General features: G+C 42.9%; 5 protein-coding genes across 12 annotated transcripts; 2 read left to right on the top strand and 3 right to left on the bottom strand.

Annotated features, from left to right (window-relative positions):
- nolc1 (nucleolar and coiled-body phosphoprotein 1) lies at positions 1-6230 on the bottom strand. 3 transcript variants are annotated; one of them, XM_029520950.1, is made up of 15 exons: positions 6088-6230; positions 5753-5808; positions 5251-5414; positions 5044-5147; positions 4851-4950; positions 4604-4728; positions 4384-4489; positions 3851-3976; positions 3704-3775; positions 3372-3608; positions 2935-3204; positions 1585-2805; positions 1245-1372; positions 1072-1152; positions 1-973 (listed from the first exon to the last, which is right to left on the bottom strand). In XM_029520950.1, the coding sequence occupies exons 1-15, from the start codon at positions 6196-6198 to the stop codon at positions 815-817; spliced, it is 3060 nt and encodes a 1019-aa protein (XP_029376810.1). In that variant the 5' UTR covers positions 6199-6230; the 3' UTR covers positions 1-814. The 3 variants fall into 3 exon arrangements, with proteins under 3 accessions (XP_029376810.1, XP_029376808.1, XP_029376809.1); XM_029520948.1 differs by having other exon boundaries at positions 1585-3204; XM_029520949.1 differs by having other exon boundaries at positions 1585-3204; positions 5044-5144.
- A 401-nt stretch (positions 6231-6631) lies between these two features.
- On the top strand, positions 6632-8087 carry mrps6 (mitochondrial ribosomal protein S6). Its single transcript, XM_029521574.1, has 2 exons — positions 6632-7076; positions 7969-8087. Exon 1 carries the CDS (start codon positions 6738-6740, stop codon positions 7068-7070), a length of 333 nt encoding a protein of 110 aa, XP_029377434.1. The 5' UTR covers positions 6632-6737; the 3' UTR covers positions 7071-7076; positions 7969-8087.
- Positions 8088-11049: 2962 nt separating this feature from the next.
- cox5b2 (cytochrome c oxidase subunit 5B2) lies at positions 11050-12457 on the top strand. Its single transcript, XM_029520717.1, has 4 exons — positions 11050-11206; positions 11862-11932; positions 12006-12105; positions 12204-12457. The coding sequence occupies exons 1-4, from the start codon at positions 11113-11115 to the stop codon at positions 12314-12316; spliced, it is 378 nt and encodes a 125-aa protein (XP_029376577.1). The 5' UTR covers positions 11050-11112; the 3' UTR covers positions 12317-12457.
- Positions 12458-12748: 291 nt separating this feature from the next.
- Positions 12749-22604, bottom strand: herc4 (HECT and RLD domain containing E3 ubiquitin protein ligase 4). 6 transcript variants are annotated; one of them, XM_029520714.1, is made up of 24 exons: positions 20856-22594; positions 20611-20770; positions 20306-20382; positions 19988-20209; positions 19819-19909; position 19724; positions 19038-19168; positions 18776-18902; positions 18550-18678; positions 18234-18358; positions 18038-18097; positions 17596-17707; positions 16791-16980; positions 16520-16692; positions 16286-16414; positions 16097-16195; positions 15805-15972; positions 15480-15623; positions 15202-15368; positions 14927-14993; positions 14721-14803; positions 14361-14544; positions 13867-13969; positions 12755-13767 (listed from the first exon to the last, which is right to left on the bottom strand). In XM_029520714.1, the coding sequence occupies exons 1-24, from the start codon at positions 21079-21081 to the stop codon at positions 13559-13561; spliced, it is 3177 nt and encodes a 1058-aa protein (XP_029376574.1). In that variant the 5' UTR covers positions 21082-22594; the 3' UTR covers positions 12755-13558. The 6 variants fall into 6 exon arrangements, 5 of the variants coding, with proteins under 5 accessions (XP_029376575.1, XP_029376574.1, XP_029376573.1 ...); XM_029520713.1 differs by having other exon boundaries at positions 12760-13767; positions 16295-16414; XM_029520712.1 differs by lacking the exon at position 19724 and having other exon boundaries at positions 12772-13767; positions 16295-16414; positions 18550-18623; ... (2 more) ...; positions 20856-21128; positions 22491-22604.
- Positions 22605-25943: 3339 nt separating this feature from the next.
- Positions 25944-27369, bottom strand: LOC115055542 (androgen-dependent TFPI-regulating protein). Its single transcript, XM_029521431.1, has 5 exons — positions 27217-27369; positions 27000-27125; positions 26821-26922; positions 26619-26734; positions 25944-26159 (listed from the first exon to the last, which is right to left on the bottom strand). The coding sequence occupies exons 1-5, from the start codon at positions 27367-27369 to the stop codon at positions 26000-26002; spliced, it is 657 nt and encodes a 218-aa protein (XP_029377291.1). The 3' UTR covers positions 25944-25999.
- Positions 27370-27384: the final 15 nt, after the last annotated feature.

Genomic DNA, 27384 nt, shown 5'->3' with positions numbered 1-27384 from the left:
CTATTAGGGCTTTAATAACAGCTACAAGAACTGGTAATAAAAAAAACCTGACAAATTCATTAAGTAAATTTAAATCATTGAAATAATCATGGCTCTCTGTTATGTTTATGAATAATAAACAATACCACACAAACAGGGAGGGGTGACACTGGGCATCAGGAGAAACTGTTTCAAAGCAGAATGGCTCCACAGTAGTGTGGAAAAGCATCTGAGGTCCTAAACATGGAAGTGGAATAAAACTTAATAAATACACAGTATAAAATTCAGTTCTACTCATCATGTTTATGTAATGTTAAGAGCCCGAGCACACACCCTCCCCACATTTAAATTATGCCACAAAAATTATCAAATGGCTCAACAAACATCCAGACTCCACGCGAACCAATAAAAGAAAAATCAGCCTTTTTAAATGCAGAAGAACCTGATGGGATGGCTTGCTGTCTTTCATTCAAGGACAGTTTAACAGTGTGAAGAAAAAGAAGGAGAAAAAAAGGGCCCAACCAACACATTGGCTCTTTATCATTAACAGGTGGCCTGCAGCCACCCAGTGGCTATAAGTAAAATAATGTCACATGGATGTCAACCAGTTTCATCTGACGTCGCAGCTGGATACACTCCTGCTGCCACAGCGCCAACAAACAGTGTCCATTACAAACTAAAGGCAGGTAAGTTTGGCCAGCTCAGCTCTACGGGACATATTCTGTCAGTGTGCTGCTGCTGGGTGGGGATGATGGGGGACTAGATACAGAGAGAAGGAGCAGACCACCAAAGATCCCGGTCACAGATCTACAGTACAGTTCAAGGTTAAAGGTGCTCAGTCACTATCAAACTTAATGGAGTTGACCGAAGTGGAGATGGCTCCGCCGCGGTAGCTTCCTCTCTTCTTCTTCGTCTTTTCGTGGCGGAACGATTTGCCTTTTGTGAACTTTAATACGTCATTAGCTTTCTCACCCCAGTCGCCCTTGGCTCCGAACTGGAATTGCCAAAAAAAAAAAAAAAAGAAAGAGGTGACTCCATCAGTTATGTGGTCATTATGAGCAATGCTGCTGCACCGATGCTCACTGAACTCACCTTTGCATCAAAAGAGTTGTTTGTGAGACGGGGATCCACTTCCACTTCTTCCTCTCTTATTCTGCGGAACGGTACGTTGGACTGAAAGACAAGTCATGTCCCATCAAGAAAAATCACTTCACCAGCTGCCATCGGCCTCGTGTGTTTTAGAAAGCTTCTACTGGCAGTCTCACCTTTTTATTGGCTTTAGGGAAAGTCTGAGGTGTAGTTTTTACTTTCTTGTTTTTCGGTGTTGTGACCTCAGTCTCTTCATCTTCACTTTCTGATGATTCTTCGTCTGCTTTTCTCTTTCCATTAGTACCTGCATGAGTCAGATGAGAATTACATACCAGTGAACGCATTAGGTGTTCATTAATCCTAAAATGCATGAAATGATATTCCTTAAAGCCAATAAAGGCGGGATAAAAAGAGATGTCCTTTCGTGTAATGGCTTTCCGAGTGTGTTGGTTGCTCATAGATACATATTTTCCCTGTTAATGACGACGTTGTGTGCAGTATTTGCTTGAGACATACCATTTGTCACGGGGGTGGTGGGTGCTGTGACTGCTTTGCGTGGTGCTTCCTCCTCATCTGATGAACTGTCTGAAGAACTGCTGCTGCTCTCTGCAGCTTTAGCTGCTGGAGTCGTCTTTGTTTTTGCAGCAGGTGTACCAGCTTTTTGTGCAGTCGCTTTTGTGTCTTCCTCCTCCTCAGAGCTGCTCTCACTGGATGAAGACTCCTCTTGCTTTGCTGGGGCCTTGGCTGGGGCCTTGGCTGCTGCTGCCTTGCCGTTGGTGACTGCAGGCTTAGCAGCGGTGGACTTGGTCTCTGTCTCAGAATCAGAGCTGTCTGAGGACTCAGAGCTGCTCTCCTCAGCCTTCTTTGCTGGTGCAGTGGCTGTCTTTTTGACTGCTGGCTTGGGTGCCGGTGCTGTCGGCTTGGATTCCTCCTCGTCACTAGAACTGTCATCACTGGAGTCTGTGGGAGCCTTGGCGGCAGCAGCAGGCTTTTTGGCTGCTGCCGGGGTTGCAGGTTTAGCAGCTGCAGGTTTAGCTTTGACAGGTTCTTCATCCTCAGAGGAGGAATCAGAGTCTGAACTGCTCTCTGCTGCTGCAGGCTTGGCTGCAGGAGTAGCAGACTTGGAAGCCGGGGTTGCAGGTTTAGCCTTTACAGGTTCTTCATCTTCAGAAGATGAATCAGAGTCTGAACTGCTCTCTGCTGCAGCAGCAGGCTTGGCTGCAGGAGTAGCAGTTTTTGAAGCCGGGGTTGCAGGTTTAGCAGCTGCAGGTTTAGCCTTGACAGGTTCTTCATCCTCAGAGGAGGAATCGGAATCTGAACTGCTCTCAGCTGCAGCAGCAGGCTTGGCTGCAGGAGTAGCAGTTTTTGAAGCCGGGGTTGCAGGTTTAGCAGCTGCAGGTTTAGCCTTGACAGGTTCTTCATCCTCAGAGGAGGAATCGGAATCGGAATCTGAACTGCTCTCAGCTGCAGCAGCAGGCTTGGCTGCAGGAGTAGCAGTTTTTGAGGCCGGGGTTGCAGGTTTAGCCGCTGCAGGTTTAGCCGCTTTAGCTTTAGCAGCTGCAGGTTTAGCTTTGACAGGTTCTTCATCCTCAGAGGAGGAATCAGAATCTGAACTGCTCTCAGCTGCAGCAGCGGGTTTGGCTGCTGGAGTAGCAGACTTGGAAGCCGGGGTTGCAGGTTTAGCAGCTGCAGGTTTAGCCTTGACGGGTTCTTCATCCTCAGAGGAGGAATCGGAATCTGAACTGCTCTCAGCTGCAGCAGCAGGTTTGGCTGCTGGAGTAGCAGACTTGGAAGCCGGGGTTGCAGGTTTAGCAGCTGCAGGTTTAGCCTTGACGGGTTCTTCATCCTCAGAGGAGGAATCGGAATCTGAACTGCTCTCAGCTGCAGCAGCAGGCTTGGCTGCAGGAGTAACAGTTTTTGAGGCTGGGGTTGCAGGTTTAGCAGCAGCAGGTTTAGCCTTGACAGGTTCTTCTTCTTCAGAAGAGGAATCAGAGTCTGAACTGCTCTCTGCTGCTGCAGCCGCCTTGGCTGCAGGAGTTGTAGGTTTGGAAGCCGTTGCTGGTTTGGGTTTCACTGGTGCTGTAGATTTAGTTGCAGGTTTTGCTGGAGCCTCATCTTCAGAGCTGCTTTCTGAATCTGGGATGAAACAAACAGTCCTCTGAATATTTTTCAGGTAAACAAGTATATACAGCAAAGCAGGGTGAATAGAAAAAATATTTATGTCACAATTGACAAGAAAATGTATTAGAAGTGTCTAATTTGTAAAGAAATGCTGTTCTAGTGAATTTTTTGACGTCCCTTACCAGAAGAAGATGACTCATCTTTCTTAGCTGGGGTAGCCTTTGCAGGTCCAGGTTTTGCTGTGGGCTTCTTTGCTGCTGTGTCTTCCTCATCTGAACTGGAATCCTCCTCTGAAGAGTCTTTGGCTGCAACAGGTTTAGCTGAGGCAGCTTTAGCTCCAGTAGGTTTCACCGAGGCAGCTTTAGCTGGGGTTACTTTGGCTGCTGGCTTCTTTGCCTCCTCTTCATCTGAGCTGGAATCTGAAAAAAAAAAACAAAAAACGATACAAAAACGTTAGTCACACATTCTGGATTAGATCTTTTTTTAAATGCCTGACTTGAAGCATGCTCTTTACCTGAGCTCTCAGAGCTGGAGTCTTTCTTTGCAGCAGGTTTGGCAGCGGTGGTCTTAACCGGTGCAGGTTTTGCTGGGAGGATAACAATGCTGTTAAGTATGCCATTCAATATAATAATAGTTCACGTAAAAGGTAAGCACCCCTTACCAGCTACTTTTTCTTCTTCCTCCTCATCACTGCTGTCTGAGGAGCTGCTGTCCTTTGCTTTGCTGGCTGCCGGTGCAGCAGTTTTTTTCTGGATTGTAACTGGAGGTGGGACTGCACTGTATGCTCCTAACAAGACAGAGGAAAGGTCTCAGCATCATGGTAAGACAGCATGACTGAAATTCCACAGAATAATCACTGCAGATGGCCAGCTCTTCAGCGCAGAGACACATCGATGACATTCAACACCACAAGTGAGAAATTATAACAGATAACAGGTATAGGGAAGAGCGGGCAAATGAACATGGTGGTCATGTAACAATCTTATTTTAGGGCTTCACAGCAAAATAGGGAGACAAAAACAAAAACTTTGAAGATAGCACCACAATCCTACAAAATGAATAGACATCAAAACACTGTTGATTGACCTGTTAAAGCCATCCAGTGTTGGCATCGAGGAAAAAAACAAACAAACACACAAAACAAAAAAAAAACCAAAACAAAACAAACAAACAAAACAAAACAAAAACCCACACCTGCTTTGGCTTTTTTGCTGGGAGGAGCCTCTTCTTCAGAGGAGTCGTCTTCACTGCTTGATTCGGCAGCAGCAGCAGCCTTTACTGGAGCGGGTTTGACTGGAGCCTATTAGGACACAAAGTAATCAGTTACCCCCACTGATCATCACAGTACACAACATTTTAAACACAATCAAATCCATGTAGTAGTATTGAAATGCGCCCAGATTCTTTAGCATACCTTCGGTGGTTCTTCTTCCGAATCCGAGGAGCTATCCTCTGAACTGCTGCTCTCCTGCTTTTTCTGAACTGCACCTTTGGCAGGAGTAGCTGGTTTGGTTGTTCCAACTGCAGCAGCCTTAGGTTCTATTATTCACCGTTCATTAAGGGACATTAGATCAGTGCATTCCTATCATTGACTTAACTCAAGATCACAATTAAACACAGTTGTTTTACACAGCATTGACGGCATCTGGCGAAAAACTCACTTGGTGCTGGAGCTTTAGCAGGCGGCTCATCCTCAGAGTCAGATTCTTCACTGCTAGAGCTGCTGTCTTTCTTCCTTGCAGCAGCAGGCTTCATTGGAGCCTAGAAACAGAAGCAACATTTAAATAATATCTCTCCCTCTTAAACCTTTCAGCAATGGCTGAATGTCTTTAATTCCTTAAAAGCCCCTCTGACCTTTGCAGGAGCCTTCTTCTCCTCCTCTGAGTCGCTGGAGTCTTCGCTGCTGCTGGATTCAGCTTTAGCAGCTGCTGCTGCTTTAGCAGGTGCCGCTTTAGCTGCTGAAACAAGGAGAAATGTAACCAGCCAATGCTGTTTAAATGTCTTCACTGACAAAATTCAACCAACCGTGCCATTTCTTTGGGTCAAACCCATCGCAGTTACCTGCAGGAGCTGCCTTTGTCGGCTTTGCAGCAGCATCTTCATCCTCACTGCTCGACTCGTCGCTGTCAGAACTTTCTGCCGTGGATTTTCTTTTCTTGGCTGATGGACCGTTGGCAGCTTCACCCTTACCAGGCGGGGCTTTTCGTTTCTTGGCCTCAGGAGACCTTGAAAGGACCCATAACAATTAAACAGCTAAAACAGCTTTTAGTTCAGTTAAAATATAGTTAGTTTTCTCCTCAAGCCTTGACGTTGGCGTGAACTTGTGACAGCTCAAGTGGGAATATTATAACAGCAGCAACTGATAAAATGTTTAATATTTTGAGGGGGAAGAACACATTGAGCTGACGTCCTGGTTTCTATCCGTCTGTTAAAATGAAGGGGGGAACAGAATTTGACATGATCAAATAATAATAATAATGTTTTCCAGATTTATCGACATAGGAGTGAACTAACCAAATCTTTAGCTTTGAAACAAACGCTTAAGAAGACTTTTAAAACTCACTTGACCCAGAAGTTGTAGATGTTGACGAGGCTCTCTTCGTTCTCATCTTGTTGAGTCTGTGGACAGAAAACACGACGCACTGAGACCGGCAAGTTTACACAATTTCAACACTTTTTCCACAATCGGCCATAACGCAGAACACAGCCTGTCCCCTCCGGGCCACCGTCCGACCACCGTAAACCTCCGTTAGCTCGGGATCGACGGGCTGCAGCCTGCGCGTGAGCTCTGCACGTGCTGATTCGGCCACGGCGTCTCAACGGGATTTTGTCCTCGTGCGGTCCGTCAGCACGATCAGAGGCACGGCGGCGGGCGGCGGGCCGGTTAGTCGCGCTCACCACTTTCGTCTGTTTCAGGAACTGCTGCGCCGCCTTCGTGAATTTGTTGTCCACCAGAAACGAATACACGCATTTGTACAGATCGCTCGGCACCGTGTTCTGCGACGCCATCTTCACCACGCTCTTTCTGGAAGGGAAGAAAGTTTCCGGAGTCCGGCGCCTAATGATGACGTAGTCAAGGTCCCCTGAAAAAAAAAACATACTGTTTGAACATAATTAATATAAAGATTAGGTTAAAAAATATACAACATATTGTCTATAAAAGTTACGAAAGTTAGAGCTTTAAATAAAAAAAATATATCCACCCGGAAGTTGATAAGTTGAGACCGTTCATGCCAACTCGTGTGCGTTATGTTTGTTTAAAACGTTTTCAGATACAAATGTGCAGCCCTATGATCCAAGAATAACACTACATTCAATAAAGTGAATGCTTCACTTGATTGACACCACATTTCATAAACCTTTCCTCTTGTTTTTCACATTTTGTTAGCCAAGCCGTTGTCAACAGAGGCGCTTCTTTAATACGTCACCGCAAAGGACCTTTCCCGTCCCTCGTGTCATAACATGGTCGTCTTTATAATCGGGCATTGACACGGACTTAAAGGCAGCTGGATTTAAACACATGATTTGGGGACTTATTAGCTGAAGCCATGCCTCGATATGAACTGGCCCTGATCTTGAAGACAATGCAGCGGCCGGAGACAGCAGCTGCTCTCCGGCGGACGGTGGAGAGTCTGATGGAGCGGGGGGCCGTGGTGAGGAGCTTGGAGAACTTGGGAGAGAGACTGCTGCCGTACAAGATCACCAAACACAGCGAGAGGCACAGCCGGGGGGCTTACTTTCTGCTCGATTTTTACTCGTCCCCGGACATCCTCTCCGGCCTACTGAATCACCTGCACCGCGACGTGGACGTGGTGAGACCGACTGTGCTGAAGAAGGAGGCCCGGAGCCCCGGCAGCAGCTGCTGTGGCCCCACACAGTGACTGAATGTAAGGAAGGGCAGGTTAAGGTGCACCACAAGTGTGTGTCCCAGCAGGACTGACCGTTTTATGTACCTGTGTGCAGAACTTGCTGTTAATAGATTGTAAACAACCTGCAAATAAATCGGAGTAAATACATTTTCAGTCAGCAGTGTTGAAACTAATCACCAGAGCAGTGATTTTCTACACACTAACAGATTTGTGTTACTACGTTGTTAGTTAAAATGGGATTGGAGACTGCTGTAAATGACATAGACAGGCAGCCATCACCATCTTTTCATCAGCCAGGACTTTGGGTAGTCACACATTTAAAGTCTAAGCTTAAAGTTTGTGAGTAAAGTGTTTAACCTGCAGTCGCCATCACAAACGCATTACAGTGTAAGGTGTAGGTTACAAAAAAATTATCTTCAATAGCAATGGAAAACTAAGAGCTTGCATATTAAAGATTGTGGAATCTTTAATTATAATTATAATTATATCTAATTATAATAACAACAACAACAGCCACTATCGCCCCACCAGTGCCCACCTCTCTTATTAACACATGGAAAATGATGAGACCAATATTTGGGCATGGGAGGTTTTGCTGCAATAGGCTGAAAAATGTGACTTTGTCCACCAGAGAGTACTGAGAGTTTATTTTTCACTTTGTTTCACTCTCACTCCATTGGATCTTCATCTGATGTTGTGCGTAAATGACAAAAGATAGACAGAAACAGTTCATACATCAATGTTGGATTACAACTATTCTCCAACATTGGTTTCATCTTCGAAGAGCCAATGTCAGACAGGTTCTAAATGTGTTCTGTGCATTCCTGTTCACTGTTCATGACTTTGTTTTAGAAGCTCATGCTGTGCTGTACCTGGACCCTGTGTAATGATCATTCCCTTTGTTTTACAGGTTTTTGCAGCTCATTTCCAGATGATGTACAATGTGATGCTTCTGTCTTTGACCTCATCCATAGTTGTTGGCCTACAATGGGATCTTCATGTCATAATAAACTTCTTTTTTATATCTTATTTACAAGTTTTTCTCAATTTCTTCTTCAAACATTTAGATATTTTCACATACATAAAATGATGATTATTTAAATTCTGTAGTTCTGAAAAAAATCTTTGGCATTTTCATTAACACATGATAATTTTCTCTTAACAACTAATTAAATTTTAATAACTGGTCTGGAAGTTGAAGCACCAGTAAATTTATACCTGAACTGCTTTTGACTTTAGAATCTGGGGTCTTAATCGCAGTTTCATGGACAAGCAACAACATGCCTTTTCTTAATTCACTGATAGAAAAACAAAGATTTCACATTAGTCAAAGTAAATTCTGCATGAATGGGAGAAAAGGATATTTACTCTAATACCAAGTTTAGGTGCATGTTGGCCACTTTATTTAAGCTCTTTTATGCAGAAGGATTTGCTACAGTACACACATTTTACACACTATATTTAGTGATTTCTTTGGAAATTAAATCTTCTGGGCATCACCTAACTCTGGAATTAACTAGTATTTGTATCATGAGTGGAGAAAAGAAGAAAAATTTCCATATAGATGCAGATTGACATTCATGTCAAAGGAAGGTTTGCACTTTAGTGATCTGAGGCCACGAATAATAAAGTCACATCCAGGAACAAACAGAGCAGCTCAAACCACCAAGCGAGTTCAACTGAGCAGAAAAAGGCATCTGATGCTTTTAGTACTTACATCAGCCTTTTCTGACTTCTAACTTCCCCTGCAGTGTTTTATCATGTAGTCTTTCTCATAGTTACCGTAATGTGCTAATAAACCAAACTAAAGCAGCAGCACGTTAACTATGACAACACCAACAAAGCCAAACACAGCGAGAAGTCACTTCACCCGAGCAGATAAACTCACCGCAGTCTTCATTCTCACATTTTTTATCAGTCGATTCAAACTCTGCAGAGCCTCTTCTCCGTCAACTTCACCGCCAGGTGTCGCCGTCCACGACGGTGACGTCACCGACGCAAAAGCTAAAAGCCCGATCCGGAAGCGTGTCTCTCGCCGGGTGCGGTGGCGCGCGCCTGTAATCCAAGTTACCGGGAGGCTGAGGCTGGCGGAGCGTTTGAGCTCAGGAGCTCTGGGCTGCAGCGGACTATGTCGATCGGGTGTCCGCACTAAGTTCGGTATCGATATGGTGCTCCGGGGGGAGCCCCGGATCACCAGGTCGCCTAAGGAGGGGTGCACCGGCCCAGGTCGGACACGGAGCAGGTCAAAGCCCCCGTGCCGCTCAGTAGTGGGATCGCGCCCGTGAATAGACGCTGTAGTGCAGCCTGAGTAAGACAGCGGGACCCAGTCTTTATGCTGCCTCTACACACACACAGCGCCTTTTTAACCACACTACACGGCCCCATCCTTCCTCCTTTACTCCATCTTTTACACTGAAAACCTCCACAAACCTCCACAAACAGAAGGACACTGCCGCTCCAACACCGCCTCCACCTGGAGGACCGGATACCAACAACCACATCACACTGATCTCACTTCATTCATTACAACATGAGAAAAAGCTGCAGGACGCCGAATGAAGTGAATCTTTCACTCCATGTCTAAATGTAAGTGACCTCAGTATTTATATTTTTCATTCCGGGATGAAAGCTTGATCAGAGACACTCCGTTTATCCCTCTAAGCCACTTTTGTTGATTTCATTTATTTTTCTTTCCCCTTTTTCTTTTACGTTGTTTTATACAGAAAGGTGAACTTTTTTACTGAATACATACATATGACACATACATATGTATGCATGTATGTATATGCATGATACATATTTACTCTTTGCAAGTTAAATCTTCCGGACTTCCCTGAAATGAATGCATTAAAATAAAGGGGATGAACAGTGTTGGAGAGTATCATAGGCAACATGTTATTGGTATATGCAATTTGAATTAAATAACGAATGCAATTGGTCACTGCAGCAGTTAGTAAAATATAAAATACAAACGAAGTACATTAGTTCAGTTCAGAGTTCAGAGATGTTGGTATCCGGTCCTCCAGGTGGAGGCGGTGTTGGAGCGTTAGTGTCCTTCTGTTTGTGGAGGTTTGTGGAGGGTTTCAGTGTAAAAGATGGAGTAAAAGAGGAAGGATGGGGGCCGTGTAGTGTGGTTAAAAAGGCGCTGTGTGTGTGTAGAGGCAGCATAAAGACTGGGTCCCGCTGTCTTACTCAGGCTGCACTACAGCGTCTATTCACGGGCGCGATCCCACTACTGAGCGGCACGGGGGCTTTGACCTGCTCCGTGTCCGACCTGGGCCGGTGCACCCCTCCTTAGGCGACCTGGTGATCCGGGGCTCCCCCCGGAGCACCATATCGATACCGAACTTAGTGCGGACACCCGATCGACATAGTCCGCTGCAGCCCAGAGCTCCTGAGCTCAAACGCTCCGCCAGCCTCAGCCTCCCGGTAACTTGGATTACAGGCGCGCGCCACCGCACCCGGCGAGAGATACGCTTCCGGATCGGGCTTTTAGCTTTTGCGCCGGTGACGTCACCGACGTGGATGGCGACACCTGGCGGTGAAGTTGACGGAGAAGAGGCTCTGCAGAGTTTGAATTTGAGTTGAATTTAATTGCAGACGACCAAAGACCAACAACCACAACAGTCTGTGATCTGACTCAACTGATTTTAACGTTTGATAAAACTCTAGCTTTCATTTCGTTTTTAATATTTTTAATTGTAAAATAAACGATAGAAAATCGATAATCGATACAAATAGCTCAGACACTTTAACGCATTTTGTTATTTTTACTGACAAAATAACATTTGAATTTAAACAGTGGTGACTTTACTTTCAAATAAGTAGATCTAAAATAATCCCATATTGTTTTAAAGTGGTGGATTAATTTAAATCTCTCCATTTCCTCTGAATTTCTCAGTGAGTCCCACCTGCTGCACTGTGATTGGTCCGTCCAGCCGACATGCCTGCTCCTCATTGGTCTCCTCACCTGTCACTCAGGCGGTTCGGGGTCGCGTCAGTCCAGGAGACAGCTGTTTTCAGGTCTCGGTACCTGAGAGAGAGACCTGGAGTCATGGCCGGACGACTTCTGCTCCGGGCTTGTGCTACAACACTGAGGAGCAATGTGGCGCTCAGACCGCTGTACCGCAGTATGGCCTCAGGAGGAGGTGAGTCTGCTTTTTCTTTTTTATTTTATTTTATTTATTTTATTGTTTATCTATATCTATCTATCTATATATATATACATATGAAGATTTGCGCCTTAAAATAAATACGCAGGCTGCAGCAGAAGCGCAACTGTCATCGTCAGCGGTGTTGGAGTGAAGTTATATTTTTAGTTTATGGCGCAGTTTGTTGCCTTAAACTCAGTATCACACACAGACCCTCATTATAACTGTGTTAGTTCATACTTTTTTAATACAGAAGATGAGTAACATTGAAATTTTACGCATAATATTTCTTCTCATATCTTGTTAGAGGAGTCTTTGTTTTGCGGTGACATGTAGACACACAGATGCGCTCCACTTTGGTTTAAATCAAAATAATGAAGGTCATTTGGACTGGAACTCGCGGAAAGGCCCGTGATAGACCCGCCTCCTTTGGCAGCCGGCCGTGGGTTCGATGCCAGCTCTGTGATAGGGCACAGTGGCATGTTGATGTGGGAGGTGTCCGCTGCAGACGTGCACTTTCACTGGCACTGGAGCGCAAACGGCAGTCCCACTGTGACATACAGAGAATATCACCCCTGCCTGGTGACTCTGAAGGTGCTTTATAATTTAAAACCAACGTCTTCATAAATATATGTGCTGTGTCATTTTTCAGGAATTCCCACAGATGAGGAACAGGCCACTGGTCTGGAGCGGCGTATAATTATGGGCTTCAAAGAGGGAAAGGTATACAGGAAACTATTCAAACAAGTGCACCGAGTTTAAATTAGCACTCATTACTTTTACATTAACATCACAGGATCCCTATAGTGTGCGAGTACCCAAATCCTACAGCGCCACCAAGGAAGACCCTCAGATTGTTCCGTGCACTGGAAACAAGAGGCTGGTGGGCTGCCTGTGTAAGTGTTGTATATTCAACGTAATTCCCATTTTTCTTTTTTCCCCCCATGAACGCGTACATTCTTAAACAGATTACTGATATTCGAATTATCTGTAGGTGAGGAGGACAACACTGCTATTGTGTGGTTTTGGCTCCATGATGGACCGTCCCAGCGCTGCCCTTCTTGTGGTGCCTACTATAAACTGGTCCACAATGAACTGCCACATTGAAACTACACTGAAGTTTTTGCCCCGTTACGGATGGAATATCACAGACATTCATATTGGCCTCCTTCATGTCCGTGTACTGCAGTGTGTGTGAATATCATTCAACATGTACAGTTTATCATTAAAATGTAAAACTGATTTAAATTGCCCAAACTCTGCTGTCCACTTTTTAAACAAACTGAGTTCAGTGCTAAGACGACTACTGATGCATACATTCATACTACCAAAGACTGGAAGTAACTGGATTTGAGTGATCCTACGTGCATGCCACCTCCACTAGGCTCCTATCACAAAAAAATGCCAATTTCGCTCATGAAAAGGTAAAAGACTGTAGACTAAGGACACCCCGACTTCTTATGAACTGGATTCTAATGTTCCACTTGATTAACCAAACATTTCATGATGACAGGGCATCCTTAACAGTAAAAAAAAAAAAGAAAATGTTTTTGACCAAATAAAGATAATTTCTGAAACAATAAGATGATATTTTATCTCCAAAGTAACACACTGTAATTTCAGTGGCTTTACTTTGTTTTATTTGTGGATTGCTTCAGGCCTAAAGCCGAGAAAATTCAAAGCTCTGCACTGCTCTCAAGTCGATGTCACAACAGAAATTAACATAAAGAGGGTTAGCTCACATGTCTGGATTCAAATGTTTAGTACACGAGGGGGTGGACACAACAATCAGGAACACCTGTAAAATACAATGTGAGCAGCTAAAGCTACGCCATAAAAGAACAGTGTTGACCCAAATCTGTTTGTTCTGAGGCCACAGTGCTTGGACTTCATTAGATTCTGTGTTAAAAAAACAAAACGGTCCAACAGTATAAACATGACAGAAACATCTCATTTACAGTGTGAGCTCCAGAGCGGTAGAACTGCTGTATTTAATTATATCTTGCAGGTGTTCATGTTGCTGTATCTATGCCCTGTAAATACTAGTAGTCATCTTCTTAATACTTGCCATATCCAAACATGAATAAAAGCTTATGTACAAGAGCAATATCAAATGTGAGTTGACTTGTAACGGGGCATCAAATACTGCAATGGCTTTGAACAAAAAAGCTGAGAAACTAAAATCAAGATTATGGTCAAAGTCTAGTTATACAAGTCTTAATCATTTCTAGTGACACATGTCCTTCTTCCCTTTCCAACCAGTGTTCAGGTCTGCAGAAAACAAACTATTTGGAAGTGTGGTTTCCATCATCAGTCTCGATGCGGAGTTCTAGGCATTTCAGTGCATGTTCAGGCAAGATTAAAGCCTTGATTGTGATCTATAGCCTGTAGAAGCTTCTCTCGGAGCGTTTCCAGAGTTGTGTATTTGGGAAGGTCCAGCAGGTTGAAGCAGGTGTGGGCGACAGGTAAATAATGCTCTCCTCCCCCGGTGGGCTGGATCACCAGTTTCAGGCATTTCATGCCTAAGATGGGTATGCGGTCACTTCCTGTGAGGAACACTGGAAGGGAGAGAGACAGGTTTTCATTTCTTCAGCTGAACACCAGACATACGTGAAGTCACATAACCGAAACACGAGCTTCTCTGATATCGTACTTACAGAGGAACTGCTTTTTCTTCTCTAAGGGAAGAGAGTGGAAAACCTCCCAGAAGAGCCTGATGGTGGGGTGGTCGGCCCAGTACTCCCCTTTGTACTCTGTGCTCTGGGAGGCGAGACAAAAATCATTTGTACAGTTTAAGGAACCAGTGTGTGGTATTTACCGGCATGTAGCAGTGAGGCTGCTTATAGCAAACAATTTTATCCCCATCCTCTCACTTTCTATAATAGAAGGAGAACCTTTATTGTTCTTCAGGTGAAAGTCAGTTCTGGCAGTGCAACATGGCAGCTCCTGTTGTCTATGGAGCATGACTGGCTCACGTTAACCTACTTGTAGTACAACAATGTTTAAATATTTAAGCGATTATGTTCTTAAGAAAACCTAATTTCTCTCAATAAAGCACACCAAATTGTACACTCTATTCCTTTAAACTCGTTAGACTGACAAATTAAGTTGCTGACATGACATATTTTCATTTGCCAATACTGAAACAGACCTTTTCAAGCTCCGTCCAGTCATAATTGGTGTTGCCAATGACCATGGCTTGGAGTTCATTGGGTTGGAACAGCTCTAAAACCTTTCCGCCACACACTTTGTGAAATCCTGCATAGAAACACTCAAACAGTGGGGCCACTGATGTATTGAAAACATAGTCAACGTATGCATTGACGAAGTCCTGCCTGGAGAGAAAAAAGAGGGAATCAGTATGAAAATAAAGACAAATGCCTCATGCACATGAGACACATGAAGCAAGCAAAATGGGCAGATTTCAGACAGCAGACAGCTGGTGGATTTTGCTACAATTCCCTTAAACAAGATCTGCTATTGGTTTACAAGACAAATGAGAAAATTTTACCTGTTTGATTTATTTACATTGATGTCCTCGCCATTTGGTACTAATTCCAAAACCTCGGTGGCACCATAGTTTTCCTCTGTGATCTAAAAAAAGAAAACAGAAAGGCAGTGTTTCTATTTTATTTATACGATATGCAGACAGCACAACTTTATTTGAGGCTTTATGTTTCACAGAAACTGTTGACTCCTGTTTGGAAATGATCTTACTGTGAAATTCAAGCAGAAAGTTTCCTCAAGATCATCTTCTGTGTAGTCCAGCAACTGCTGCAGACTCCTGATTTTAGAAGCAACACAAATAGAAAACATTTTTGATTGGTATTGTTTTTTTAGACAACAAATGCATTTTTATGTCAACACTGTGTGGTAATATACTCTGACAATCATACAAGTTTAAATTTTAGATGCAGCAAAGAAAACAGTAGGGTAAACTGACGTTCAGCAACATGAAATGGAAACCTCAGATGACTGTTGCTTGATCTGACCTTCCCACATCTGGCATCAGCTCTTTCAGGTCGTCTAGTGTTGGCTTCTTCTTCAGGAGCTTCTTGTAAAGGGCCACAGGGAAGTTGAGCTCCACAATCGTGAGATTGTAGATAGCGAGACCACAGATGACCCCAATGAGGTTGAACAAGTCAATGTCCTCAAAGGTCTGCAAAAGACCATCACTGAGTCAACGAGTTATCCTGTGTGCCCCGTATTGAAGGGAGCAAGTGATATTTCAGCAGCGTGAGGATAAAAAGGAGAATTGTACAGAAAGTACCTTGTTGGAAAACCAGATGAGCATGGACTCTTCGTAGTAACGAAACATGCCATATTTGGGATCCAACAGCTCCTTCATGATCAGGAGGAAGAACTCCTTTCTCACTCCTCCTGCATCGACCGCCTCTTCTCCCACAAAGATCACCTGCCATGGACGTTGAAAACATTAGCACAACGGCACTACTTTATATGCCTTCACCTAACTGGCAACACAGAAAATATGAAATTGTGTCCTTTTAGCTACACATTCGTTTATTCATGCTTGGCTATCTTAAATTAGATGTATGAATACCATTTTGTATTATTTTAATTATTCATGATTTTACCTTGAGTGGCTTCTTGTAGTCAACGTTCTTAGACTTCCTGAGGACTTCCATGGTGTCTCCGACAATATTTTCCCTTCGGACGATGAGGATGAGGCATGGGTTGACGGATTCCACTGCTGGCAGGAACATGGAGCTGAAGTTTTGCATCTGTGCCTGGTCGACTGCCATCTGTGAAAATAAAGAACAGATGACTCGGGTGATGATGTTCGTTCTTGGTTGTATTAGATTCAGAAAGTGACAGGGATTAAAAAGAGGAATAAAAGCAGCATGTCTGTGGTTTACTTTGTATTACCTGCATCTGTATCACAGCATCAGTTTGAAGCAGAGTGGTCTTGGCTTGGGCGTCAAACACAAAGGGATACCTGCACAGAGTCACCACACCATCATGACCCTGGGGATGGAGAAGAATAAACAAATGGATCATACAGGCACCTAAACAAAACAAATGTAATTAAGTGAATCATGGCGCTGTCATCTACACCAGACTCACCATTGGGTACATCTGCCTCTGAATCCATGTGACATAGTCATTTCTGATGTCTATCAGGTCATCCAGCTCATGGATGTAGAATTTATCATATTGAATGATGTGTCCTGCTCGCTCATTCACCTGTAGCGCCAGAATAATGGATGTTAACGACAAGTTACTGTTTTAATTTGACACGTAAAAAGCTGCTTTGACATAAATCCATTCCTTTCTTTTCTCATTTCTCACCGTGTGCAGAATCTCCAGGAACCGCAAGGACGTGTCCAGGAAACAGGTGAATATTCTCTGCTCTACTGAGGGAATGCCCACCTTGTGCATCTGGAGCAGATATACCACCACGTCTTTGTACAACTCAACCAGCAACTGGAAGACTGGGGGTTCAAACGTAGACCACCAGTTTCCTGACGCAAAAACAAAAAATGATGAAAAACTAAAGCTGACATGGTGTTGCATCATTTTTGCCATTAATCGTGAAAAAACTTCATCACCATCCTCCTACCTAGCACCCTCAGCGCCGCCTCTTTTAGGCTGAGGAGTGATTTTGCAAATGGGATCACAATGGTCACATAATTATTTCGATCCTTGAAGAGAGGGCATTCTGGGAGAGTGAGGTAGAGCCGCAGGGCTTCAATGTCTGGAGGAGAACTGCTCAGTCTGGGAATGAGGTTCTTTTCAAGACTAGCAGCAATCTGAGGGAGGCAAGAGGCAGTAAATAGGCCTGCTATCATTGATGCAGTGATTAATGTTATGATTAATCCCAACACTATGCTGAGGGGAGGTTCCAGGGCAAAGTGAGCAATTACATATTAAGATAGGAGAGGCTGTTAAGGTGGCAGAAGATAGAGCTGATGCTGCTCTCCAAACCTGATGTCGCCTGATTTGTTGTATGTAGAATTTATGATGCAACACCATAAACAGAGAATTCTCATAATTTGCAGTATTTTTAAGTAATAACTTTGAAATAAAAAGCTTAAATGATCAGTATTTTGTGTTCTCAATCAAGAAACTGTATGAAAAGGTATTACAAAGCCAATGCGACACAGGGCCACATATTCAAAATCGTGGGCACTGTGCCCTAAAATAGACAGTTAGTTCGTTAGGAATATTCATAATCCACACATATAGAACATAAAGTAGTAGTAGTAAAGTAGTTTTTTTCCCCAAACAGAAACATGATATATGGTGCCAAGTATAATGTTGGAAAATTGCAAATTATGTATATTTAGAGCGATTACAGACCACATGAAAGAATACTGGTAAGGTAAACTACGCAGGACAGCCTCAGGTTTTTTTTTGTCACTGACCTGCTGAGCTATCTCGGGATGATCTTGTTGAATCACTCTGTGAAACAGGATGCGAGCCATGTTCATATCCACGCCTGAACATTTGCTGCTGGTACTATAGTGATCTGGATGACTGTGGAAAAGAAACAGACAGTCCATGTGAGACCATGTAGGTAATAGTCCAAGTATTTAGGTCACCTAATAAGAACAACCCTGCTGACATACTACGGTCTTAGAAATACATGTAATACATGATACTGACTTCAGCTCCAAACCAGCTGGAGTTGGATCAAGTCATTAAAAATGTTTTGTGTATCAGTTGTAAATCGTGTGTAAAGACAAAGGATCAAGAGAATAAAAATGGACTTGACAATAAATAATACAAAAAAAATGAATTGGTGATGATATATGAGGTTGTACTACATACTAAATTAAAAATATACCTCATTTAAAATGTGATTACCTCATTGAGAGAAAAGATCCATTGAGGCAGCTTGCTGAGGAGAACACGAGGTCAATCTCACTGAAGGAATCATAAAAGTCAAGTAATTAGTGCGACTAACCTTTTTCAGTTTTAAGAACATGTCTGCAGTGCACTAAAACTAGCCACACCATCAGTAAGATGTGGTCAGCTATGAGCTTATGTGAGAAGACTTTACTTGGAAATTTCCTGCGGGACTCTTCCTGGTGAATGGTTCAGCCACTTTTGTATAATGTCCTCAGTCAAAGTGCAAATCCCTCTGTGGGGATCTTTTATCCTCACATCGTCCAGGTTCTGGAGGTTCTAGAAAGAGAAAAATCACCAATTATTCAACAAAAACATGGCGCCATGTTCTCATCTGGTGCAGCTAATCTTTTCAGCCATGATAATTTGAAAATTCTGTAATCATGGTAGTTGTGTGTTAAAATACACAATTTGTATTATTTATCTATGATCTGAGAAACCAGAATGACTGAGAGCTCCTGAAAACTTACATTGGCAGTGCAATAGTTAGCAAAACTCTGATCTCCTCCAGCATAAATCCTCTTGACACAACATTGCTCCATTTCTGCAATACAACGGGATGGAAGCAAGAAATAAATGTATGGATAAATTCCTGTGGCCTTTGTTGTTTCTTTCAGTCCTGCAGTCTTGAAAAATGCCTTGATGGAGATTTATTTGCTGTGCCTCGTCTGTACCTCCTGGAGTATTGGAGGCCACCCAGGGACCTTTGACGGGGGCGGGACTTTTTCTGTTGCATGAGGAGCGTGTACCAAGCTGCCCATTACCACCAAGCCCAAAGGAGTCCATCTTTCCAGATGACGGTGTGAAAGCCAGCGTGTGCTGCCTTGTGATTGCAAAATAAAGGTTTTTGTAGTTTTATGACACCTTTATACTGATGACTCTGATGTTGGAACAAAACAAAAAGAAATTTTGTCACATTTCAGACAGAAGGCGGGAAATGAAAAAAAGAAAATTTTACCTTCCACATGCAATTTGTGTAACTACACTTCCCATGAGTTCAAACACTTTTCTAGGGTTGATTTCATGGTTTGTAGAGTTATGTCCAAGTTGTCCATATCCTCCTGCTCCAAACGTAAACACACCTCCTTCCTGTAAAATCAGCAGCACCAGTTATTCTGACCTTGTTGATGGCAAGAGAAATGCAAGGCCTAATGTAGCAGGCACACCATGTGGGACTGGAACGCAGTGAGCAGCCAAGATGCAATCATGTTTTGTGAGTTCAATCCAGGTTTTCCTTGTAAACTGTAGCGATTGCTGAAATTCAAGTCGACGTTTGTTTCAATAACCCTTACTTCTAACCGTTATTCACGTTAATTATAATAGCATAACCTGATATCTTAGCTGCTGGGAGATTATTGATTATTATGATTATTTGTAAGAGAAGGTTATGATGACTATAATTCATCTTCATTCATTTGTTTAAAACATAACTTTCAAATTAGTGAAGTCATAAAAACTTGAATAAATCTTTGAATTGCTTAAAACCTGAAAGGTTGCATGTCTACCCTTCTGCCCCAATATATCAGGAATTAAGCTGATGAATAAACAATCTAAAAAATAATGCAATATAATCAGCAATTAGGAATCACAGTCAAACCTGCGGAAACACAATGCAGGCTGTAAAAACCATCCACTCACTTATACCCTGCTTTGATTAAAAGTAACTACAAATTCAAATCAAAGACTTTGGCACACAGAGCTGCGGGTTTATCAGATGTTCACAAAGTATACAACTTAACTTGGTCAATGCTGCTGTGTGATCTTCTCCACAGGAGATGTAAATCACTCTCTGTGATCTAAGGGACTTCAGCAGAGCTGGGAAATGTCGATCTGAAAAAGACATTCTGACAGTTAGTTTGACTTTAGTTGTTGGATGCTCACAAGTACTTCAGGTTCCTGAAAACCCACCATTCGTGTCATTGAGACCTAGCTGACCAAACTTGTTGCGACCCCAACCGAACACCGCTCCTGAGAGAGTGAGAGCAAAGCTGTGAGCACCACCCGCTGATATCTGAGCAAAAGGGATGCCCTGGAGAGACTTGATGATCTGGGGTGTGGATATGCTTTGTCCCTTTTTTCCCAAGCCAAGTTGTCCGTATCGGTTCTGGCCCCAGGAGAAAACTTGGCCCCCTGTGCAAACAAACAGATACAACATCGGGATTGGATTAATGTGGTAAACATTAAAAGGTGAATGAGTGAATTTATGCAGCTAGAAACAATCCTCACCTCTTGAAAGTGCATGGGAGTGCCAATACCCACAGGCTACCTGAGTGATTTGTACATCTGACAAACTCTTGATGTTTCTGTTTACAGACACAGATAAACGATCATTGTTCGTCTGTTTTCGTATAAAAGTTAATGTAGTTTGCAATCGCGTTTCATCATCAGAGTAACTCTGACAGATAAACCTGTGCCGACAGATTCACCCAATTTAAGTAAATTTTTTTAACGAAGGAAAGAACATGCAAATGAAAAAGTGATGAAATGGACCCACATAAAAGAGAAAAGGTGGCAGTAATTGCTCTATTTACCTAGGCACACGAACACATTCTTCAAAGTTATTGAGGCCCAGCTGGCCATCTGAGCCCAGACCCCACGAAAAAATCTGCCCTTTGTCATTCAGGGCGAGTGTGTGGGACTCTCCACATGACATCGCCACTATGATCTGTGCATCCAGGGCCACGACCTGTTCTAGGAGAAGACAAAAACAAATGTTTGAGCATCATTATCATAATAATAACGATTAATAATAATAGTAATAATAATAAAAACCAACCTGGTTTCTTCCTGGACTTCTCGTGTCCCAGCTGTCCTAGGTCGTTGCAGCCACAGGTGTACACTGTCCCATCCTCCAGCAGGAAGGCTGTGTGTCTCCGGCCACACCCCACATCACACACTTGCTTCCCGTGGAAGTACTCACATTTGCGTGGCTCCAGCACAATCTCCTCATCGATCCCCCCCAAGCCCAGCTGTCCGTAGGAGGCATTTCCCCAACACAGCATCGTGGCAGCCCCCCTTCGGCCGTCCGGGGCCAGCAGGATCAGCGTCTCTGTGAAGACCAGAGAGACGCCTCGGCTAATGGAAGCCGACGGGGCTCATCCACACCGCCACAGTTTGGGCTGCAGAGATTCACTTCAGCTACTATCACCTAGCAAAGGAGCCCAAAAACCAGACGGCCAAACGCCACACTCGCTCCATACAAAGGACCCGTACGTGTGGCTATCTTAGATTGGATGAGGTCTCCGGGGTGTGATGGGTTTATGGTGACATCGGCCCGGTTCCGGCTGACATGTCAACAAATTAGCCAAGTGAGCTATAGTTAGAATAACGGAGGTAGGTGAGTAACGTTAGCTGAAATATAGGACCGCATCACTTCCGCTTTGGGCGAAACTTCAAATTAAAATGGCAAGTAAGTTCTGAAGCGAAATGACAGCTCGTGATTATTATCCGACCACTTTGGGTCCAAACACCAACACTTCGTGTTAAAGATGGGTTTTATATACACGGGGATGGTAGTTTGATGCTGCGATTTGGATGAACGCGTTTTAAACTCTCAAAACCGGAAGTTTTATTTTGGTTTCTCGCTGCTTGGTTTCCTCTTGACTACCCTTCAGCGTGAACACAACCGAGCCGGTTCGGTTTTCTAACAGACACAACTCAAATCCATCCGTCCGTCTCCTGCACCGGCCTGCAGGGGATCCTGTGGATGGACCGGGGCTCGGACCGGGGCGAGGCCGGGGAGGGGAGGAAAGGCGAGGGGGGGTGACAGGTCGGCTGTCCGATGCAGGGCCAACACATGGAGATACACAAACCAACAACAGCCATTCAATGCTCACACATTCACTCCACCTGCATGACCATGGAGAGAGAGGGAGAGAGAGGGAGGGAGGGAGGGAGGAGGGGGGGGGGGGGGGGGGGAGAGAGGGAGAGGGAGAGAGAGAGAGACCATACAGGCGGAGCAAAGAGCCTGCAAACTGCACACAGAGGCCCCAAAGCCCCGGGGTTTGAACCCAGAGAGTGACGCAAACCGACTGCCACAACTTGTCCAAGTTCATTCTGCATTGAGTGAATAACTTACGAAATAAAACCAGTTAGTTGTTTTTTTACAGGTTAAGACATTTTTTTTTCTTCAGATTTTAGCAGGCTAACATTAGTCAGGTCTTCACCTAGCATAGAGTTAATTTTGTTAGTTGGCTACACAGATAAATAAAAACAAAGATATTTGTGTTGTTTATTATTATTATTATTATTTCTGTGTTATGTGTAAGCCGTGAAAAGTTACAGCCATCTACCGACATAAGGGTGCAGACAGACAGCAGAAATCTTACCGACCCCGACAGATCTGACAGCCTTACTGTCTTTTCCCAGTGATTTGCTGACTAGATGGTCCGACTGTTAAAGGCCGACATACCAGCGCATCTTCTCTTGTTTTTAAAGCCGGCAGGCAGCCACCATGTGGCAGACACGATCCTCCACACGATCCGTCCGATCCGGTCACTGTCAACAACCACCGTGTGCCCGGAGAGACCCGTCAAGATGGCGTCAATACACACTCCACTTCCGGTTTTTCTCTCACCGATAAAGGAGCAGAGTAGGCTCAGAAAGGAAGGACGCAGAAAGACAAAGAGCATCTATACGTTTTCCTTTTCGCTAAATGGAGAAAGTTTTATCTTATTACCGTGTTTTGGAAAGACGTGAAGTGATTTTTAGAGTGTAATAAATGAAAGCAGAGTGAGTTTTAATTTTGAAGGTGCGCTCAGCACACCGGAAGCTGCGCTGTTTTTTTTTTGCTTTACTTGATGACGATGTAAAAAAAAAAACGTTGAGAAGAGACGAAAATGTTCTAGATGGAGCGCACGCGCGCATGCGTGTGTCTGCAGTTAAATTACACACACGTGCACGCACGCACGCACACGCACACACACACACACGTTTGCCAACATGAATATTTACATTAAGACAAGGTTATAATTCAATATCATATGAGTGTTTTCCATAAATAAAATAGGTTTTACAGGTTTTAAAAACGAGAAATAAAACAAGTAAAACATGAAACTAAAAAAAATATTTATAGAGAGAATCACTTGAGCTGCATCTTAATATGTTCTCTAACTGCACATATTTTGTGTTTATGTCTACATACATATACATCAGTAAATAATCCACACACGTCTGTGAATAAGACCCACTTCTTTAACGGATCCCTATGATGCCTGACCAGAGAAATAATGGACAGAAAATTCCCTTTTTTTTGTCTGAAGTCTTTATTTGGCTCTTTTTGTTTGTATCTTGTTTGTTACATCAGGCATTACACCCAATTCAAGCAATGACAAATACTTTTCTCCTAGGTCATATGTAACATTTGTGTCTTTATGTCTGCATCTTTATTTTTACAGCTGCCTTTTTCAATCTCTTTTTCTTTTATTTTGCCAAGCGGATGGTCTCATAAGTGTATGTATCAAATATGATATGCACCGTATTTACTGATTATCTCTTTTTTCCTTCTTCCTTTAGCTGTATCCGCTTTGTATCCAATTTAATAACTTATTATTACTTTATTTAGTTTTTCTTTTACTTAGGAAAGATGGCAAAATGCCCACTGTGTGACAAAAAGGGAATTTGAACTTTATTCTTGTGTAGACTGTTTACATTTTCATGCTCATATTTATATGCCAATGTGGGTTTAGTTGTCCGATAATTTGGTTGTTTGGTCACACAGAAAAGGCAGAAAAGCCACAGTTGTGTATCTGTCTTCAGTTGATTCACCTTAAAAGGAAATAAGAATAAAAACTGCTCCTGTATGTAAACTTGCATTCAGCTCCTGGCATTTCTTTACATTAACCAGACTTGATTTATTTAGATTCAAAAAGATACACCGCCCTTTGGGGGACTTCTTCTTTAATATTTATTCTGTTCTATTGGTGGGAACCTGATTTTTATCAAACAACATCAACACACTGTCATTCAGGGGAATTCAAATGAGCAGGTGGTGGTTTCATTTTCCCGATGATTGTCAGTGCTGTGACATATCTGATGGTCACAGAGAAGCTCTGACGTGAATGTATTTTAGAGGAACAATTAAAGACACAGTTCAGCCTGGAAACTACGTTACCACTTCAAGCTAATGAGCATCCTCTTTCAATAACAAACTCCCATTTACGCAATCTTTTGTGTAACACTACATTTGTCTTCTGATTAACATCCTCCAGTTGAAAGAATAGGCGTTTCTTGAAAATGCAGTGTGTCTTGTTGTTCTGGTTCTTCATGTGTGTTTTTCCCTGACTGAACATGTGATTATCTGAGGAGGAGGAACTTATTTGGAGCAGTTCAGTTGAAAAGCAAATCACTGTACAGAAAGGACAGAGCCAAGAAGAACAAAGATGTTGCACCTGCTGGGAGTAAGTAAAACAATTATACGTGACTTTAATCAATGATTTTTATTTTAGTGTACAGTGTTGTTATTGAGAACTATTCAAAGTTTTAATCTTGCACAATGACTGACTGCTCCTTTGAATGATCAGGTAGTTGCTGGTCTTCTCTTTATCATCATGTGCTTTTCAAAAGGACTTCAAGAGGTGAGTAGAATTTTACAGCATTTACCTGTTTTAAAATGAATGTCTGATAAAGAAGGAAACATAAAGTAACATTGAGTAGATAGTCTCAAAGACAGAACTGTACTGGTTAAAAGATGTGACGGATAAGAGGAAATAAGAAACAAAGTGTGATTTTCTGAAATGATCATCTCTTGTAGGGAGGCAAAGCTAAGAAGCTGCTTGACATCACTAACAACAGCATGATGGTAGGTGATTATATTAAAAAAAATGGGTTCAGTAATTACTTATAGCTTCTGATTATCACAACATCTAATTGTTGAAATCTCTGATGTTGACCTTTAACAGAGGGATCTGAGCAAAGAGGATGTACATTTACTGGCCAAGATCCTCTCAGTCGGATTGGTGGATGCAGATCCGAACTATCTCCAACACCTTAAAGGCTACAGAGACTTGCATGCAGCTTGATCGCCAGCCCTTCTTTCAGTCTCTCGGAAACACAACAACACAGCTGCTTCTGGAGACCTCGATGGATTTGTGATGACATCAAATCAGGATGGTTCAGCGTTGTGTTTTGGATTGCCAAAAATTGAGCTATTCTTGCAACCCCTCCAGATGTTCCTTGATTAACGGGAAATATGCACTTTATTCAGGTCAAACAGGAAGAGGAACTTCAATGTGCTTCAAATGAGAGTGATTATATTGATAGTGGATCCTCTTTGCTTGATTAATTGACTAACTCCAATTTAGAAGCAGTGAATTATGTGGAGGACAGGGCATGTATCGCATTTTATTGTGGATATTCCTTTTAAAATCAGAAACACAGCAACTATAAATAGTCACAGAAGGATTTCTTAGCCCCGCTTGCTTTCCTTCCTACTGTGAAATTCAGCTTGCATTATTCAGGTGTTTTGCAATGTCAAATAGCCTTTGTTTTAGCTTAACTATAAACTGTAATATTTAAATCAGAGATGTTGTAAACTGTTGCTTTTAATAGTACAATGCGACTTAAATGTTGAGCTGGTTCTTAGCATTTAGCTAAAGCCTATACTATGTATACGTAACAGCAAGTCACTCAGTAATGTGTGTTACTGAATATTGAGGTGTGTTAATATTATCAGGGAAAATTGTCTCGGACTTTTTATTCCACTTTATTTGGTAGAGGAAGGATGTGTTAACTCTTCAGTAAAAAGTGACACAGTCTTGCCTTAAGGCTTCAGCACTGTACTGGAGCAGAAAGTCACATTGTGCTTGTTGTTATCTTCATGTCCTTACCTAAAGCAAAGGAGAGAAAAAGAAAGCGAGGGAGAGATTAGATGAGAGTCGACTTGAATCCAGCTGTTCGTCTCCAGTTGTATGTTTGCTGTTGTCACTTACTCCACACATGGCTGTTGAGCTTGTCCCCCAGCAGATAGAACAGAGTCACCACAGACATGTTAAAAACGAAGAAGCCCCCCAGACCAGCAGTGCTGAAGTGACCCAAGAGCGGATACACCCAAATCCCAACAGACAAGTACACCCATATAATCCTGCAGAACGTGTTCAGAGAGAGAAAGAAAAAGCGCTGAATATATCTATCAGATCATCTTGCACTGTCTTGTCAAGCACATTGACTTTGTCTCACACAAATATTTACTTTCCACCCAGTGGCACAGATGATACTGATTACTGTAACAGGGAGACGCTATAATAATAAAGAAATGTCATCCTCAACTTGCAACATGTTTATTGATTTGCACCATCAGAAACAAAGTGGCCTACGTGCTGCAATACAGTATGTGACACACAATAGTAAAGCTTTTTACATTCAAGCTGTTTGCAGTGAAACGACACTAACCGGTCCAGTCTAGACCTGATACACTAAGAATGCAGTCAGAGCCACATTAAAAACATTGAATCCAGTAGGCTGTTGTTTTAAGATTCTGTCATAATCGACTTCCCAAGTAGTTGGGAAACTGTTGTCACGAGTGTGCTGACTCGTCACTTACCAAGACAAGTAAGCCAGGCCTACAACTCCTAAGGCTGCAAGTGCATGTTTAGTTTGGGGGTAGACGTGCGGCTGCACCATCACTTCTCCAAGTAGAACAGGGAGGACAAATGTGTGCTGAGGAAACAACAGTGGAGGAATAATTTATTTCGATTTGTGTACAATATTGTTTAAATAAAAACAAAAAGGAACACTTTTCAGACCATAGCGTGGTTCATCCAGGGAGGGAAGAAAGCGTCAATAGAAGCTGGGTAGACCAACTCTCTGTCGAAGGCAAAGATGCTCCAGAAAAGCAGAACAACAAACTAAACAACATGCACAGAGCAGAAATTGTTACAATCAGTCGATAAAAATGTAGGTTTTTACAGTGTGTGTTTCTTACCATGCCCACAGGGAAGGCAAAGACAGAGAAGAGGAGGTCTTTCCATTTGCTTAACGTTGTTTCTGATTTCTTCTCCAAATGTAGATCATTCAAAGCAGCCAGTCCAAAGAATGACATTTGTAATAACTGAAATACAAACACGATCCGTCCGTGATCCTTTTCCACATCTGCGATGTGCCGTTACTGTTAATAGATATCAGGGGTCATGTATGCTCACCAAATTCAAAAAGGTAAGGTACTTCCAAGGTCCTCCATAGACAAAGATTCCCGGTGGCAGCTCCTCTCCATCTTTAGCAGCCAGAGACTTAACAACAAAAGCATACCAGCTGAATGCTGTGACGTGATACACTCTCCTCAGGGTTAGAGTCATTCTGGCCTAATATTA

This window comes from Echeneis naucrates, chromosome 15, assembly GCF_900963305.1.
Source record: "Echeneis naucrates chromosome 15, fEcheNa1.1, whole genome shotgun sequence".
NCBI lineage: Eukaryota > Metazoa > Chordata > Actinopteri > Carangiformes > Echeneidae > Echeneis > Echeneis naucrates.
Note: the sequence above shows the minus strand (reverse complement) of the source record. Positions and strands in the feature narration are given on the sequence as shown.